The 12,913-nt window shown below is 47.4% G+C and overlaps 1 protein-coding gene across 1 annotated transcript in view; it reads left to right on the forward strand.

The window, feature by feature from the left end:
* Positions 1-12,913, forward strand: part of LOC138246270 (pleckstrin homology domain-containing family A member 7-like) — a 236,784-nt gene that overhangs the window by 128,506 nt on the left and 95,365 nt on the right. The window contains exon 11 of the mRNA XM_069200700.1: positions 9,148-9,216. Coding sequence (XP_069056801.1) covers positions 9,148-9,216 — 69 coding nt within the window. The remainder of the gene's footprint in view (positions 1-9,147; positions 9,217-12,913) is intronic.

Consider the following 12,913-nt stretch of genomic DNA (forward strand, 5'->3'; position numbering starts at 1 on the left):
AGGCTCACCGCCAGGTGTTACAGCTCCTGCCTGGGGGAGGTGTTAGCATCTCCACCCAGTGCAGGCTTTGTTACTGGCCTCAGAGTGACAAAGGCACTCTCCCCATGGGGCCAGCAACATGTCTCTAGTGTGGCAGGCTGCTGGAACTAGTCAGCCTACACAGATAGTCGGTTAAGTTTCAGGGGGCACCTCTAAGGTGCCCTCTGGGGTGTATTTTGCAATAAAATGTACACTGGCATCAGTGTGCATTTATTGTGCTGAGAAGTTTGATACCAAACTTCCCAGTTTTCAGTGTAGCCATTATGGTGCTGTGGAGTTCGTGTTTGACCGACTCCCAGACCATATACTCTTATGGCTACCCTGCACTTACAATGTCTAAGGTTTTGTTTAGACACTGTAGGGGTACCATGCTCATGCACTGGTACCCTCACCTATGGTATAGTGCACCCTGCCTTAGGGCTGTAAGGCCTGCTAGAGGGGTGTCTTACCTATACTGCATAGGCAGTGAGAGGCTGGCATGGCACCCTGAGGGGAGTGCCATGTCGACTTACTCGTTTTGTCCTCACTAGCACACACAAGCTGGCAAGCAGTGTGTCTGTGCTGAGTGAGAGGTCCCCAGGGTGGCATAAGACATGCTGCAGCCCTTAGAGACCTTCCTTGGCATCAGGGCCCTTGGTACCAGAAGTACCAGTTACAAGGGACTTATCTGGATGCCAGGGTCTGCCAATTGTGGATACAAAAGTACAGGTTAGGGAAAGAACACTGGTGCTGGGGCCTGGTTAGCAGGCCTCAGCACACTTTCAATTGTAAACATAGCATCAGCAAAGGCAAAAAGTCAGGGGGCAACCATGCCAAGGAGGCATTTCCTTACACAACCCCCCCCCAAACGAAAGAGGATGAGACTAACCTTTCCCAAGAGAGTCTTCATTTTCTAAGTGGAAGAACCTGGAAAGGCCATCTGCATTGGCATGGGCAGTCCCAGGTCTGTGTTCCACTATAAAGTCCATTCCCTGTAGGGAGATGGACCACCTCAACAGTTTAGGATTTTCACCTTTCATTTGCATCAGCCATTTGAGAGGTCTGTGGTCAGTTTGAACTAGGAAGTGAGTCCCAAAGAGGTATGGTCTCAGCTTCTTCAGGGACCAAACCACAGCAAAGGCCTCCCTCTCAATGGCACTCCAACGCTGCTCCCTGGGGAGTAACCTCCTGCTAATGAAAGCAACAGGCTGGTCAAGGCCATCATCATTTGTTTGGGACAAAACTGCCCCTATCCCATGTTCAGAGGCATCAGTCTGCACAATGAACTGCTTAGAATAGTCTGGAGCTTTTAGAACTGGTGCTGAGCACATTGCTTGTTTCAGGGTGTCAAAGGCCTGTTGGCATTCCACAGTCCAGTTCACTTTCTTGGGCATTTTCTTGGAGGTGAGTTCAGTGAGGGCTGTCACAATGGATCCATATCCCTTCACAAACCTCCTGTAATACCCAGTCAAGCCAAGGAATGCCCTGACTTGGGTCTGGGTTTTTGGAGCTACCCAGTCCAGAATAGTCTGGATCTTGGGTTGGAGTGGCTGAACTTGGCCTCCACCTACAAGGTGGCCCAAGTAAACCACAGTTCCCTGCCCTATCTGGCATTTGGATGCCTTGATAGAGAGGCCTGCAGATTGCAGAGCCTTCAAAACCTTCTTCAGGTGGACCAGGTGATCCTGCCAGGTGGAGCTAAAGACAGCAATATCATCAAGATAAGCTGTGCTAAAGGACTCCAAGCCAGCAAGGACTTGATTCACCAACCTTTGGAAGGTGGCAGGGCATTCTTTAAACCAAAGGGCATAACAGTAAACTGATAATGCCGCTCAGGTGTGGAGAATGCTGTTTTCTCTTTTGCTCCAGGTGCCATTTTTATTTGCCAGTACCCTGCTGTCAAGTCAAAGGTACTTAAGAATTTGGCAGCACCTAATTTATCTATGAGCTCATCAGCTCTTGGAATTGGATGAGCATCTGTCTTGGTGACAGAATTGAGCCCTCTGTAGTCCACACAAAACCTCATCTCTTTCTCTCCATCTTTGGTGTGAGGTTTGGGGACTAAGACCACTGGGCTAGCCCAGGGGCTGTCAGAGCGCTCAATTACTCCCAATTCCAGCATCTTGTGGACTTCCACCTTGATGCTTTCCTTAACATGGTCAGATTGTCTAAAGATTTTGTTCTTGACAGGCATGCTGTCTCCTGTGTCCACATCATGGGTACACAGGTGTGTCTGACCAGGGGTTAAGGAGAAGAGTTCAGGAAACTGTTGTAGGACTCTCCTACAATCAGCTTGCTGTTGGCCAGAGAGGGTGTCTGAGTAGATCACTCCATCTACTGTGCCATCTTTTGGGTCTGATGACAGAAGATCAGGGAGAGGTTCACTCTCTGCCTCCTGATCCTCATCTGTTACCATCAACAGATTCACATCAGCCCTGTCATGGAAGAGCTTAAGGCGGTTCACATGGATCACCCTCTTGGGGCTCCTGCTTGTGCCCAGGTCCACCAGGTAGGTGACCTGACTCTTCCTTTCTAGCACTGGGTAAGGGCCACTCCATTTGTCCTGGAGTGCCCTGGGAGCCACAGGCTCCAGAACCCAGACTTTCTGCCCTGGTTGGAACTCAACCAGTGCAGCCTTTTGGTCATACCAAAACTTCTGGAGCTGTTGGCTGGCCTCAAGGTTTTTGGTTGCCTTTTCCATGTACTCTGCCATTCTAGAGCGAAGGCCAAGTACATAGTCCACTATGTCTTGTTTAGGCTCATGGAGAGGTCTCTCCCAGCCTTCTTTAACAAGAGCAAGTGGTCCTCTTACAGGATGACCAAACAGAAGTTCAAAGGGTGAGAATCCTACTCCCTTCTGTGGCACCTCTCTGTAAGCGAAAAGCAGACATGGCAAGAGGACATCCCATCTCCTTTTGAGTTTTTCTGGGAGCCCCATGATCATGCCCTTTAATGTCTTGTTGAATCTCTCAACTAAGCCATTAGTTTGTGGATGGTAAGGTGTAGTGAATTTATAAGTCACTCCACACTCATTCCACATATGTTTCAGGTATGCTGACATGAAGTTGGTACCTCTGTCAGACACCACCTCCTTAGGGAAACCCACTCTGGTAAAGATACCAATGAGGGCCTTGGCTACTGCAGGGGCAGTAGTCGACCTAAGGGGAATAGCTTCAGGATACCTGGTAGCATGATCCACTACTACCAGGATATACATATTTCCTGAGGCTGTGGGAGGTTCCAGTGGACCAACTATGTCCACACCCACCCTTTCAAAGGGGACCCCCACCACTGGAAGTGGAATGAGGGGGGCCTTTGGGTGCCCACCTGTCTTACCACTGGCTTGACAGGTGGGGCAGGAGAGGCAAAACTCCTTAACCATGTTGGACATATTGGGCCAGTAGAAGTGGTTGACTAACCTCTCCCACGTCTTGGTTTGTCCCAAATGTCCAGCAAGGGGAATGTCATGGGCCAATGTTAGGATGAACTCTCTGAACAGCTGAGGCACTACCACTCTCCTAGTGGCACCAGGTTTGGGGTCTCTGGCCTCAGTGTACAGGAGTCCATCTTCCCAATAGACCCTATGTGTTCCATTTTTCTTGCCTTTGGACTCTTCAGCAGCTTGCTGCCTAAGGCCTTCAAGAGAGGGACAGGTTTCTTGTCCCTTACACAGCTCCTCCCTTGAGGGTCCCCCTGGGCCTAAGAGCTCAACCTGATAAGGTTCAAGCTCCAAAGGCTCAGTTCCCTCAGAGGGCAGAACTTCTTCCTGAGAAGAGAGGTTCCCTTTCTTTTGCTGTGTTGCAGTTGGTTTCCCAACTGACTTTCCTGTTCTCTTGGTAGGCTGGGCCATTTTTCCAGACTCCAGCTCTACTTTTTCACCCTGTGCCTTGCATTGTGCTCTTGTTTTCACACACACCAGTTCAGGGATACCCAGCATTGCTGCATGGGTTTTTAGTTCTACCTCAGCCCATGCTGAGGACTCCAGGTCATTTCCAAGCAGACAGTCCACTGGGATATTTGAGGAGACCACCACCTGTTTCAGGCCATTGACCCCTCCCCATTCTAAAGTAACCATTGCCATGGGATGTACTTTTCTCTGATTGTCAGCGTTGGTGACTGTGTACGTTTTTCCAGTCAGGTATTGGCCAGGGGAAACCAGTTTCTCTGTCACCATGGTGACACTGGCACCTGTATCCCTCAGGCCCTCTATTCTAGTCCCATTAATTAAGAGTTGCTGTCTGTATTTTTGCATGTTAGGCGGCCAGACAGCTAGTGTGGCTAAATCCACCCCACCCTCAGAAACTAGAGTAGCTTCAGTGTGGACCCTGATTTGCTCTGGGCACACTGTTGATCCCACTTGGAGACTAGCCATACCAGTGTTACCTGGATGGGAGTTTGGAGTGGAACCTTTCTTGGGACAGGCCTTGTCTCCAGTTTGGTGTCCATGCTGTTTACAGCTATGACACCAGGCCTTTTTGGGATCAAAGTTTTTACCCTTGTACCCATTGTTTTGTGAAGAGGCTCTGGGCCCACCCTCCTGTGCAGGTTTTTGGGGGCCTGTAGAAGACTCTTTACTATTTTTAGTTTTGGTTGTCTCATCACCCTTCCCCTGGGGAGTCTTTGTGACCCCTTTCTTTTGGTCACCCCCTGTTGAAGTCTTGGACACCCTTGTCTTGACCCAATGGTCCGCCTTCTTTCCCAATTCTTGGGGAGAAATTGGTCCTAGGTCTACCAGATGCTGATGCAGTTTATCATTGAAACAATTACTCAATAGGTGCTCTTTCACAAATAAATTGTACAGCCCATCATAATTACTTACACCACTGCCTTGAATCCAACCATCTAGTGTTTTCACTGAGTAGTCTACAAAGTCAACCCAGGTCTGGCTCGAGGATTTTTGAGCCCCCCTGAATCTAATCCTATACTCCTCAGTGGAGAATCCAAAGCCCTCAATCAGGGTACCCTTCATGAGGTCATAAGATTCTGCATCTTGTCCAGAGAGTGTGAGGAGTCTATCCCTACACTTTCCTGTGAACATTTCCCAAAGGAGAGCACCCCAGTGAGATCTGTTCACTTTTCTGGTTACACAAGCCCTCTCAAAAGCTGTGAACCATTTGGTGATGTCATCACCATCTTCATATTTAGTTACAATCCCTTTAGGGATTTTCAACATGTCAGGAGAATCTCTGACCCTATTTATGTTGCTGCCACCATTGATGGGTCCTAGGCCCATCTCTTGTCTTTCCCTCTCTATGGCTAGGATCTGTCTTTCCAAAGCCAATCTTTTGGCCATCCTGGCTAACTGGATGTCCTCTTCACTGGGGTTATCCTCAGTGATTTCAGAGGTGTTGGTCTCTCCTGTTAGGGAACCAGCATCTCTGACTATTATTTTTGGAGTCAGGGTTTGAGGGACCCTGTTCTCCCTAGATAGGATTGGTAGGGGGGAATTTTCCTCCAAGTCACTATCCTCTTCCTCTGAGTTGCCACCCTCAGAGGGGTTGGCCTTTTCAAACTCTGCCAAGAGCTCCTGGAGCTGTATTTTGGTAGGTTTGGGGCCCATTCTTATTTTCTTTATTTTACAGAGTGACCTTAGCTCCCTCATCTTAAGATGGAGGTAAGGTGTGGTGTCGAGTTCCACAACAGTCACATCTGTGCTAGACATTTTGCTTCTAAAAGTTGGAATACTTTTTAAGAATCTACAACTGGTTCTAGAATCTAATTCAAACTTTTACAAACTTTTAAACTCTAAAATAAATGCTAAACAGGATCTAACACAAGGCCCTAGCAGGTCTTTTAAGAATTTAGAAAACTTTTCAAATTGCAAAAATCAATTTCTAATGACAATTTTGGAATTTGTCGTGTGATCAGGTATTGGCTGAGTAGTCCAGCAAATGCAAAGTCTTGTACCCCACCGCTGATCCACCAATGTAGGAAGTTGGCTCTGTATGTGCTATTTCAAAGTAAGGAATAGCATGCACAGAGTCCAAGGGTTCCCCTTAGAGGTAAAATAGTGGTAAAAAGAGATAATACTAATGCTCTATTTTGTGGTAGTGTGGTCGAGCAGTAGGCTTATCCAAGGAGTAGTGTTAAGCATTTGTTGTACATACCCATAGACAATAAATGAGGTACACACACTCAGAGACAAATCCAGCCAATAGGTTTTTGTATAGAAAAATATCTTTTCTTAGTTTATTTTAAGAACCACAGGTTCAAATTCTACATGTAATATCTCATTCGAAAGGTATTGCAGGTAAGTACGTTAGGAACTTCAAATCATAAAAATTGCATGTATACTTTTCGAGTTATTGACAAATAGCTGTTTTAAAAGTGGACACAGTGCAATTTTCACAGTTCCTGGGGGAGGTAAGTTTTTGTTAGTTTTACCAGGTAAGTAAGACACTTACAGGGTTCAGTTCTTGGTCCAAGGTAGCCCACCGTTGGGGGTTCAGAGCAACCCCAAAGTCACCACACCAGCAGCTCAGGGCCGGTCAGGTGCAGAGTTCAAAGTGGTGCCCAAAACGCATAGGCTAGAATGGAGAGAAGGGGGTGCCCCGGTTCCGGTCTGCTTGCAGGTAAGTACCCGCGTCTTCGGAGGGCAGACCAGGGGGGTTTTGTAGGGCACCGGGGGGGACACAAGCCCACACAGGAATTCCACCCTCAGCAGCGCGGGGGCGGCCGGGTGCAGTGTAGAAACAAGCGTCGGGTTTGTAGTGTTAGTCTATGGGAGATCTCGGGATCTCTTCAGCGCTGCAGGCAGGCAAGGGGGGGGTTCCTCGGGGAAACCTCCACTTGGGCAAGGGTGAGGGACTCATGGGGGTCACTTCTCCAACGAAAGTCCGGTCCTTCAGGTCCTGGGGGCTGCGGGTGCAGGGTCTCTCCCAGGCGTCGGGACTTTGGATTCAAAGAGTCGCGGTCAGGGGAAGCCTCGGGGTTCCCTCTGCAGGCGGCGCTGTGGGGGCTCAGGGGGGACAGGTTTTGGTACTCACAGTATCAGAGTAGTCCTGGGGTCCCTCCTGAGGTGTTGGATCTCCACCAGCCGAGTCGGGGTCGCCGGGTGCAGTGTTGCAAGTCTCACGCTTCTTGCGGGGAGCTTGCAGGGTTCTTTCAAGGCTGCTGGAAACAAAATTGCAGCCTTTCTTGGAGCAGGTCCGCTGTCCTCGGGAGTTTCTTGTCTTTTCGAAGCAGGGGCAGTCCTCAGAGGATGTCGAGGTCGCTGGTCCCTTTGGAAGGCGTCGCTGGAGCAGGATCTTTGGAAGGCAAGAGACAGGCCGGTGAGTTTCTGGAGCCAAGGCAGTTGTCGTCTTCTGGTCTTCCGCTGCAGGGGTTTTCAGCTAGGCAGTCCTTCTTCTTGTAGTTGCAGGAATCTAATTTTCTAGGGTTCAGGGTAGCCCTTAAATACTACATTTAAGGGCGTGTTTAGGTCTGGGGGGTTAGTAGCCAATGGCTACTAGCCCTGAGGGTGGGTACACCCTCTTTGTGTCTCCTCCCAAGGGGAGGGGGTCACAAGCCTAACCCTATTGGGGGAATCCTCCATCTGCAAGATGGAGGATTTCTAAAAGTTAGAGTCACCTCAGCTCAGGACACCTTAGGGGCTGTCCTGACTGGCCAGTGACTCCTCCTTGTTATTCTCATTATTTTCTCCGGCCTTGCCGCCAAAAGTGGGGGCCGGGCCGGAGGGGGCGGGCAACTCCACTAGCTGGAGTGTCCTGCGGTGCTGTGACAAAGGGGTGAGCCTTTGAGGCTCACCGCCAGGTGTTACAGCTCCTGCCTGGGGGAGGTGTTAGCATCTCCACCCAGTGCAGGCTTTGTTACTGGCCTCAGAGTGACAAAGGCACTCTCCCCATGGGGCCAGCAACATGTCTCTAGTGTGGCAGGCTGCTGGAACTAGTCAGCCTACACAGATAGTCGGTTAAGTTTCAGGGGGCACCTCTAAGGTGCCCTCTGGGGTGTATTTTGCAATAAAATGTACACTGGCATCAGTGTGCATTTATTGTGCTGAGAAGTTTGATACCAAACTTCCCAGTTTTCAGTGTAGCCATTATGGTGCTGTGGAGTTCGTGTTTGACCGACTCCCAGACCATATACTCTTATGGCTACCCTGCACTTACAATGTCTAAGGTTTTGTTTAGACACTGTAGGGGTACCATGCTCATGCACTGGTACCCTCACCTATGGTATAGTGCACCCTGCCTTAGGGCTGTAAGGCCTGCTAGAGGGGTGTCTTACCTATACTGCATAGGCAGTGAGAGGCTGGCATGGCACCCTGAGGGGAGTGCCATGTCGACTTACTCGTTTTGTCCTCACTAGCACACACAAGCTGGCAAGCAGTGTGTCTGTGCTGAGTGAGAGGTCCCCAGGGTGGCATAAGACATGCTGCAGCCCTTAGAGACCTTCCTTGGCATCAGGGCCCTTGGTACCAGAAGTACCAGTTACAAGGGACTTATCTGGATGCCAGGGTCTGCCAATTGTGGATACAAAAGTACAGGTTAGGGAAAGAACACTGGTGCTGGGGCCTGGTTAGCAGGCCTCAGCACACTTTCAATTGTAAACATAGCATCAGCAAAGGCAAAAAGTCAGGGGGCAACCATGCCAAGGAGGCATTTCCTTACAGATACCTAGATAGTCTCTGAAAATTTTGGAATGTTGTCGGTTTTGGGCAAATCAAAATGAGGGGGATGCCTATAGCACCAAGAAAAGAGAGCCTCTTATAAATGAGCTCAATCTGTCTCTATCCTGTTTTGGTATAATGTCACTTCGTATAGGGCAGCAAAACATCCGTACACTGACCATGACTCCTCATCTGAGGAGCTGATATCTGGACTGCACACATTTATTATTCTCCAGCCAACCTCCGCAGCACCTTTTTGCATTGCGCAGATGATGTTAAATAGAAGAGGAAACAAACTGATATATTGAACACTTAGACACACATTACCATATGTAAAAGAGCAGGGTAGCTTAACGGCCCCCCTCTTCCCTTTCTCAAGTCAAAGCAAGATTAAAAAAAGAACTTGCCAGTTGCCAAAATGTTTTTAAGGTCATGAGTGGGCAAGATAGTTAAAGGAATGGTGCTTTGAAAAAACGCTGGGCTTTGACTTCTAATTGTTATATCATGTTTTCATTTTCCAGCCCCACAGTTCTGGAATGTACCGGGAAAGGATGCCACGCCCCGTTCGGATGGCTGAGAATGACATTGATGTAAGCCTCCTTCCCTAAGTGAATGCCACACTGATAGAGAAAGGCTCCTCGTTGACTCCTAAAATGCATTCTGTCTTCTGCATGTCTCGCTTAAATTGATGTAATTGCCTCCAAATCCTATCAGAATGGTGAAAACTGTAGTTTTCCCAATTGTGTTTTTTTCCAAATACATGGCCCTATTTGGGAATTAAAACATATTATAAATAAGGCAGTTCAAAAAAACTTTAACCCGCCTGGCCCAAAGCATTTCTGACATTGGACTGGCTGCGCCTTGGCCGAGCTGTCCTTTATGGTGTACTGGGGCTATACTATACTACCATTACATCTCACTGTCAATTGGTCATGGGTCAGTCACATCAACTAGGATTCCCTCGCTGCATGGTTTACTTTTTATACGTCCTCCTCCCAGACATTCTGCCTGGCATTAAGGGAAGATCAGGGAGGTTAAGGATGTCTTCCTGTGGCATCTTTATAGCCTCTCCTAGTTAGACCTCTAGGACAAATCCAATCATCAGTTGTTTAGTTGCACATTGCTTTGATCTGAGATGCCTTGGTGGACTCAACAAGGCATGTATCATAGCTGGTCATATACTCCCCCTTCCTTTCGGTTGCTCCCTGCAGCTCCAGGATGGATTCAACCTTGCATCTACCATAGCTGGTTGTGTAGTGTCTTTCCTATGAGTGGGTGCCTCCCACTCCAGCATGGACTCTATAGACAAGCAACAGAGCATGCTAATAGGATTGGTTGAATAATGCTACCATTTCTTTGGGGACTATTCAGAGCATGTACTATAACTGGACTTATAATGCTAATTCGTATTGGTTGCACCTCTGCCACCACTTGCTGGATCCGTCAGGGCATATACCATGCCTGGTTGTATTATACCTTTCATGTGTGTTGCTGCTTTTGAGTGAATGCCTCTGAGCATATACTGTAATTTGACAGAAGGTTTCACACGAAGGTTGCACCCTTCGCTGCAGGGACAGCCTTCTCTGTTTCACATTCAGTGTGGTTAAACTGCTTAATACAGGCCACTCCATAGGTGGTAAGTAACTGCAGAGTCACCCATGTCTCTTTCTTCACCTTTCTCATTCACTGATTCCAATGTGTAGCTACACGTTTGCTATGACATGCTATGAATATCTTCTACCTTACATGCACACCTCCAAAACACTGTGCCCACTCCACTCTTGCTTTCCCATCTAGCTACACACTTACATCTAATGCTTAATTGTCCTAGCTCTCACTCCTTATCACTTCAATACACAACAAGGCACAGCAACAATCCCAAATTACATCATAAGTCTAGTTCTGATACACATAATCCAATATGGACATATAGATATACAATGGGACACCCGGACAGGCAGTGTCATGCAGTTGGTGCACACATAGAGTGTGAGAAGATGAGGACACATGGGGCAGACTATAGTAGGGTTGGTATACATGGACATAATAGTGTGGAAATAGGGTCTCATACAATAACTTAGGACACATGGAGAGACTCAAAGGAGCTTTGTATCCCTAGATACAACAGTATGAGGAGATGGTCTCATGGACACAAAATGTGAAGAACTTTCGATGCGTGGAAAGACTGAGAGGGCAGGGACGGCTGGTGACTTTTAAAAGTGGTGGGGCATTAATGGCAGATATGATCAGAGCTGTCGGCGCTGCTCTAAACAGGCTAAACATTACGAGGCATGCACACCAGCAAAGTCTTGTTTAGTCCGCTGCACTGAACTCACCAGAGTCACTTGCCTTGTTCTGTTTTAACCCATGCTCCAGCTATGCCTGCCGCAGCTATACAAGCAGCGGCCCCGCAGGGGTTGTGTGTCTCAGCAAAAGATTGAGCAACATAGCGAGCTGCGCCAGTCATGGGTCTTTGTTCCTTGTTTTACTGGTTACTGGTTATTTGTGTGATATTTAGTACAGCTTTGCACCTGTTTGCATCTTATGACTTAATATGTAAAGCTGATCGAATGTATTGTTATTAAGTAATTTGTCACCTCTAATGGAAAGTATTCTAACAGCTTCCATTAAAGTCAGTGCAATAAAAAATGGAAATAAAGGCAATCTAGAAACTGTGCTAATTCACTTCAAGTGATTCAATTAATCGAAGATGCCCCAAAATAATTATTTGTCAGAAAAAAAATCAGAACAAAAGCAACATACCCTTGGTAACGTAGAGTTTGTCAAAGAATCACACAGGCGCACTCTTCAGCAAAAGTACAAGACATGGTTTAATGCAGTAGCGATGGTACTTGACCCCAAGGAGACGAGAGCAAGGCTGCTGCAGATCTCGGTAACTACCACAGGCAGAACAACACAGAGATCAAAACACTGCCACCCGACAAGCCAACTTCTCACGCTCCATGCACAAATGCACTAACACAACACTCCGCAGACAAGCAGCACACACTGCACTAACCGTTAACTGCATTAATTTATATAATTTCTTCTGACGTCATTATTTATCATGGTTAACCTAAACCATTATTAAACAATACAAAAATCCCTCCCAGCTTACCACCCATGTTCCGCTTGAATAAACTATACCCAAACTGTTCTGCTTAACAGTATTAAAATAAAAGCCTGCTCTTCCTGTGCCACGCTCAGATGGCTTTGCAATCAAGTGTATATGACGTACTTCTATGTAGATTGTCATCTAAACCACTCCCTTATGCTGCTTGTATATGTGAACAGTATGACAGCAGCACCCTGATTGGTTAGAGCGGGCAGACACAGCGCTCACACGGAGACCCGGAGGCTGCATCTATGTTCCTCCAGGCTCACTGACACAGGGCTAGTTACAAGAGCTGAAGTACGCATGTCAGGTTGGCAGTGGTTAAAGAAACAGCCAGACTGTCATACACACTTCATTTCACAGTGACAGGCAGGTTGGCTTCAAATCACCTTGCCTGGGGAGCAGCCCACTTCTCCACCATCCAGCAACCCGAGTAAAGTTGCAAAACAGAGGGAGAACACTATAAATAGCTTTACGCGTATGACAGTTCGCTCGCACATAGCGGGTCAACGCCCCTGGCGATCCTTAGGACAAACCGCTCCTGTGAGAGGGGCTTTGACATATGGACAGGGTGAGGGGAGCTTGGTTAACACAGATATAATAGTGTAAGGAGCTATGATCTCATGGATAGGAAATGTGAGGAACTTAGGACACAAAATAGACTGCCCGTAGATCTGGGCACAGGGGCAAAGAGTGTGGCCAAAATTGGGAAACTGGACATTGTTTGGCCTATTCACAAAGCTAAATTTGCGCATGAGTAAATATACACGTGTACATTTACTCTTAATCTTTGTACTAAATTTACTGTTTTTGGCTATTCACATTTCTGAGTGTAAATTTACTACAAAGTGTAGACTTATATGCTTCACCCCCTGAAACAGGTGTTGGAGTCAAATTTATGAGTGTAAACTTATTACATCCCAAAAGGACCCTGCAGTAAGTCCAGCACCACACATGGTCTACCAATGGTACTGCAACACCATCATGTAAAAAATAATGGAGGGACATACACAAGAACCCCATAGCAAAAACTGTTACAATAAACTAATTTATTTCAAATAATGTATGTGTGTATTCACACACCGAAGCAATTAACCACACACCGTGCCACCCATACACACACTCAAAACCCACTAACAATTCATGCACCAAAATGATCATTCAATAACCCA

The sequence above is a fragment of the Pleurodeles waltl genome, chromosome 7 (assembly GCF_031143425.1).
Source record: "Pleurodeles waltl isolate 20211129_DDA chromosome 7, aPleWal1.hap1.20221129, whole genome shotgun sequence".
NCBI classification, from domain to species: domain Eukaryota; kingdom Metazoa; phylum Chordata; class Amphibia; order Caudata; family Salamandridae; genus Pleurodeles; species Pleurodeles waltl.